A 5,391-nucleotide genomic window follows, 5' to 3' on the forward strand; every position below is an offset into this window, starting at 1 on the left:
CTCCACTGCTTTGGGGAGCCTGGCTGTGAGGATCGTCTTTGGGAAAATGCCAGCCAGGCTTGATGATAACAAGCAACGACAATCAGAGGAGGTGGTGAGTGTGTGGGGCGGGCGTGTGGTGAGAAGAGGCTTGGAGAGCGAAAGTTCTTGAAGGGATGTGGCACGCTCCACATTCTCTGAGGCTCCTAGGTGTCCAGAAATCCTGGTTGTCAGGGAAACGACCATGGCGTTGGGCTCGAATGTCCTGAATTGGGGTCAGGCGTGGGAGTGGGAAGGGGTGGTGTCCGCCACGCTGAGTGGTGGGGAAGGTGTGTTGCATGAAAGGCTATTTTCCTGCAATCCTCAGAATAATTCTTCAAGATTACAATTATTGTTTGCTTTCGACAAATAAGGAAACGCGACCCAGAGAGGTTAAGTGATTCGTCCAAGTCACACAGCAGAGAGAATTACGCTCTCAGGACAGAGCGGTGGGGGGTGGGGGGCAGAGACCCGGGGGGAGCGAGTGTGTGAAGGGGAAAGTGTGTCTTTGGAGCAGTGCGCTCCATCTCAGGAGAAACACACCCCACATTCTGCCAAAATAACAAGTGTCATTCTGCGGTTCGCTGTGCGAGGCTGAGCTGCAGCCTCTCGCCTGGGCTGTGGTCCTTCTCAGTTTGGACAGGTGAGCCCAATTCAAAGTTCTGGCAAAATCTCTTGTAACTGGTCTTCTCCAGCTAGGAGGATGCTATTCAGGAACACACAATGTGTTCTGAAAAGCAGGCTACTGATAACCCTAAATCCCATGAAACAGACAGACTGGTCTGCATAGTCCAGCACCAGGGCAGCGAGACCGCTTCCTGGAAAGCCTCTAAGTCAGCGACCACCCCACCTAATCCCCCCTCCTGCCAGCCAACATTCTGGCTCAGTCGCCAGTGAGCTGTGTGACTCTGGGCAAGTTACTATGCCTCTCTGAGTGTCACTTTCCTTTTCTTAAAAAGACCAGCCTCCTCATGGGTCTGTACCAAGGTTAAGCCATAGGCAATAAGCAGGAGGTGCTAAATGCTAGAGTGGCAGAGTGGCTACTCATGGCATTCTTCACCCTGGCCCTTGAAGGACACCCAGGTACGCGGGTGGTTCTGGGCAGTCGAGGGAAACAGCTGTGTTCACCGCACTGGGCCCAGCTACATAACTACACACCTTCTCCGTGTCTCTAAGTGCTCGTGTCTATGTGTTCCTCCACCTGACACGGGCAACCAGGCGGACGTGGGTAGGTTTGCATGGCAGCAAGCACATTGGTTTCCTAACACAGACAACATCTCCCCCTCTGCGTGTTGAGAGCCGGCAACATTATTTCCAGGGGGAGTGCGCTGCTTAGAGACTTAGAAATTATTCATTCCAGGAAACCCCAGCCAGCTTCCTGCACTCATAAACGCTGCCGGTTTTCATCTTTCGCTTGACACGCAGCAAGCATTTGCGTCCGCCGGCTGTGAGAGAAGCTGGGGCTGAACAGTCTTAGGAATTTCCACTGCGTCAGGCCAGACCATTTGGTTCTTGTCAGCAACCTGAGGGCCCTGTTAGTACTTTTATCCATCCATCATCCATCCCTCCACTCACCCATCCGTCCCTTCTACTAAGAAATACACACCGAGGCCATACCATGTGACTGTCTTCCTCCCTCTCTCTCCTCCCTAAATGTTCCGAGGCAGTAAGTACACTGAGTCCAAACCACTTCCTCCCAGCTGGGAAGGAGCAGGGGCAGGGGGCGGGGCAGTCATTTGCATATACTGGCTGGGAGCGAAGACTGAAGACACTGCAGAAGGAAAGCCACAGACAGAAACTGTGAGGCCCCAGAGGCTCAGCGGCTCATTCTGTCGTCAAACAGCTTTGCAAAGTCACAGTTCCCTCCCTGGCACCTTCCTGGCGGCTGAGGCGGTGGCCAGAGGAGGACTCAGGGGTGTGGGGCACCAGCGCTCTGTGGTGGGCATACTTACAGGGTGTGTGCAGGCTGCGTGCCCTTGGCAGGTCGCTCGCCCTCTCGGAGCCTTTTCTTGGTAACATGAGGGCATCCAATTGCTATTTTTCAACCGGTGCTTTCTGACCTCCCAGGACTGGGCTGTCGTATCAAGAGGCAGGAGTGCTGGCTCAGCCCCAACCAGCAGTTGCTTTTCTCTATTTTATGTTTGGAGTTTCGGGGGACCTTTCTTAAGGTTTCCAACCAGCAGGTGTGAAATAGCCCGATGAGCGAATCCCAAGGCCTTCTCCACGAGGCTCTGGAGCCTGGGCTCTGAGTCGGGCAGGAGGCGGCGGTGGAGGGTGGGTCCCTGAGCTGGCTGCCTGCTCTCCATCGTCCTGAGCTGCCCAGCAGCCTCCCTGGCAGGACGGGAAAAGGAGAACAGGACAGGGAAAGGCGCAGGTCTGTGGCTGCACCTGCCCAGAGGCGAGCAGGGAGCAATGTGGGTCACGGGGCAGGCGCACCTGCAGAGCGAGGTCAGGATGTGGTGGGGTGCCCCGGAAATCCTGTAAGATCCCTGGCAGGGGAATGACAGATGTGGAGCCCCCATCCCAGCGCCTCCTGTGCCTGGTGCAGAGCCAGACGACAGGCAGCACCGGGTGCATCAGGTCCACAGGGCGGGTAGTGGGTACCATCACGGAGGAGCAGGGAGAGCAGAAGCAACACGTTCACAAGCCCAACTCGTCCCTGTCATAGTGGAGGGCCCTGCGGCCCGAGGAGGGGACGGGGTTTGCTCAATTTGCACGGCAAGGCAGCAGACCACCCCGTCTCCCGAGTACTCGGGCTTTGGTGACATTTCAGCTCTCCCAGCTCACCAAACCCACCTCCACCCTGGACGTACTCTGTCATTTAAGACCCCGAGCAATCCCGCGGGGCATGTGTTCACGCCTCACGTTTATGGGTTTGGAAAACCGAGGCTCAGGGAAGGGCAAGCACTTGACACAGGACACACAGCCAGCGGGGCCGGGCTGGAATCTGAACTCAGCCTGGCCTGCTTAATCCCCCTCTCCCCACTTTTGAGCCTCCCTTATTCTTGCTACATTCTGCTCATGATTGTAAGAGCAATTCATACCCGCGGGAGAGAATCTGGAGATCCCGGAAAGATGTGAAGAATAAACCAATAAAGCCTCTATAAAGCCACTACCCAGAGAAACCTTGGCGGCATCTTGGAAACAGCTTCCTTGAGTATTTTCTACATCGATTCACGGAAGCTTTATGCAACTGGGATGGGAGAAGCGCAGCTAGTTTCTCTTCCACCCCACCCCACCCCCTAGTATTAAGCGTTCTTTAAAATGATGCTATGGCACAGTTCCCACGATCCCCTGCTGCCTTTAAAAAAAAAAAATACCCACACTGGGGATGGAGCCCACAACCCAGGCATGTGCCCTGACCAGGAATCAAACCGTGACCTCCTGGTTCATAGGTCGACACTCAGTGACTGAGCCACGCCGGCCGGCCGGGCTCCCTGCTGCCCTGTGAGGACACAGGCCACCTAAGACCTGCCACGGCGGCTGAGGTCTGAGCGGCCATCACCGGCCTCTCTGGGCCCTGCTGCTCCCATGGCCTGATCCCAGCCCCCGGTGTCCAGCAGGCCCCTGACCTTCAGCAGGCCCCTGGGGGCCTCCGTGCCCTTGTCGCAGTTTCACCCAGAAGTTCACAGTCCCCCCTGAGTTTGCTCTGAGAACCTTTAGAGACCACTTCTGCTGCCTCCTTAGACTAGGCCCAGGGGCAGGAAGGCAGAGCAGACAGAGTCTCAGGGGGACTGAGGGCACAGGCGGGCCAGGCAGACCCGTGGGGACCCAGCCTCCCCTCTCCTCGGTCCCACCACCTGGGACCAGGCACTCCATCATCTCGCCTGTGACGTGGAGTTGTGGGTGACCAGTCTGGCAGTGACAGCGTGCTGAGGCCAGAGCCCGGCCGGGAGGAAGGGCCCATCGCCAGACGGTATGGCTCTGGCTGCCTGGGGGCTGCCGGTCGGTGATGGTGACGGTGAATGGTGAGCGGGTTTTCCCGATCATGGCATAGCTCCCACCTGAGAAGCAGGTCCTGGGAATGGGCTCAGAGCTCTCACGCTTCGTGGAAGAAATTCTAAGGCTGACGGGAGGGCTGAATCCCTGAGCAGATTTCCTTATTCCAGCCATCAGCAGGGTTTCCCACGGTGCCTGGTTCTACTAGAGACCAGCCTGCCTCCCCTGGGCTGGGCTCCTCTGCCCCCCTTTACACACAGGGGTTCAGGCGCCCTTCCATTCCGACAGCGAGGCCCGGCTCTTAGGAGCACAGAGCGGACGCGGCCCGGGAGTTTACAAGATAACCCCGAGCACAGGATGAAAGGCTCCCCGGCGGCTCCCACAGAAACCCAGCGGGGCAGGCGCGTCCCACATTCCTGCCGGCACCTCCCTGCGCGGTGACCTCTCCCTGCCAGCAGTCCCCGCCAGTGGCAGCGGCCACTCCCGGGCCAGGGCTCCCCGTGAGCCTTCTTCCTCCCCGAGGGGACAGCACGGCTGGGGAAAGGGCGGCCTGGGTCCTGAAGTCGGAGAGGTAGGTGTGCCCTCCACCCCCACCCCTGCTCCGCGGGGTCCTGAGCTGACCCCCTGACCTCCACCCGGGAAGGGAAGGTCACGGAGGAACCTCGGCCTCCCGGATGCTGGGAGGTGAAGCGCAATGGCATCTGCTGATTGGCCTCCCCGCCACCGCCCCGAAGGCGGGCGCAGAGCCGCACGCAGGCCCTCCTCCATCCCAAGGAGCAGAAGGACGAGGCTAGTGTTCTGTCTAGTGGGACGGCCTAGAGAGCGAGGGCGTCTTTCCTCTTATTCATGATTTTCAAGAAGCCGCTGAGTCTTGATTGCTGGTTGAATGAAGGGCTCTCTCTTTGGAGAGCATCTCCCCCCCGCCCCCCCCACACACTGTGTAGAGGAGTTAATGGAGGCCCAAGGTCACACGCAGAAGAGAGCAGAGCGTGGTCCAAAGACTAAGGTGCCAAGTCAGAGGCAAGTCCCTGTTCTGGTTCTGGCCCGTGGACGGCACCAAGCGGAGGGCGAGAGAATCGGGAACCGCTGGCACTGACGCTGATGAACTCATTTCTCTCGTGCCCTCTCCTCGCTGTTCCTAGAAGCAATTACGGCTCACACCCTCTCCCACCTCCAGCTCCTGCGTAAAACTGCCACCGATTCAATCAGATGGTGCAGCCATTTCATTAGGGAGACCCGCGCTCCCTCTCGGGGGCACTTCCCACTCTCCTACAATAAACGCCTCTTTCAGCTGCGTTAACTCCTTCCCGGATGATGGGAAGCTGGTGAGCAGACCGCGAAGGGGCTGGGGAAGCCCGCGGGTGTGTTTTCCGCGCCAGTGTGCGCTGCGGTGGGCATGGAGCCCAGCCCGCCCGGCCTGCACGCCCGCCGGCC

The 5,391-nt window shown here is 58.4% G+C and overlaps 2 protein-coding genes across 5 annotated transcripts in view; one reads left to right on the top strand and one right to left on the bottom strand.

Annotated features, from left to right (window-relative positions):
- The window catches only part of TG (thyroglobulin), a 152,913-nt gene that overhangs the window by 30,005 nt on the left and 117,517 nt on the right, over nucleotides 1-5,391 (bottom strand). The gene's annotated exons all lie outside the window — the stretch shown is intronic.
- The window catches only part of SLA (Src-like-adaptor), a 44,585-nt gene that overhangs the window by 17,087 nt on the left and 22,107 nt on the right, over nucleotides 1-5,391 (top strand). Inside the window, exon 1 of one of the 4 annotated variants that reach the window (XM_006753270.2) lies at nucleotides 4,409-4,528. The exons of 2 other annotated variants lie outside the window; for them this stretch is intronic. Coding sequence is in view for 1 of the 2 variants with exons in the window: in XM_006753266.2 (XP_006753329.1) it covers nucleotides 5,269-5,282 (14 nt within the window). In the remaining variant the exon portion in view is untranslated. Of the gene's footprint in view, nucleotides 1-4,408; nucleotides 4,529-4,933; nucleotides 5,283-5,391 lie in introns of those variants that run through there. One more of the 4 variants, XM_006753266.2, reaches the window with a different exon arrangement.

This window comes from Myotis davidii, unplaced genomic scaffold, assembly GCF_000327345.1.
Source record: "Myotis davidii unplaced genomic scaffold, ASM32734v1 scaffold30, whole genome shotgun sequence".
NCBI classification, from domain to species: Eukaryota; Metazoa; Chordata; class Mammalia; order Chiroptera; family Vespertilionidae; genus Myotis; species Myotis davidii.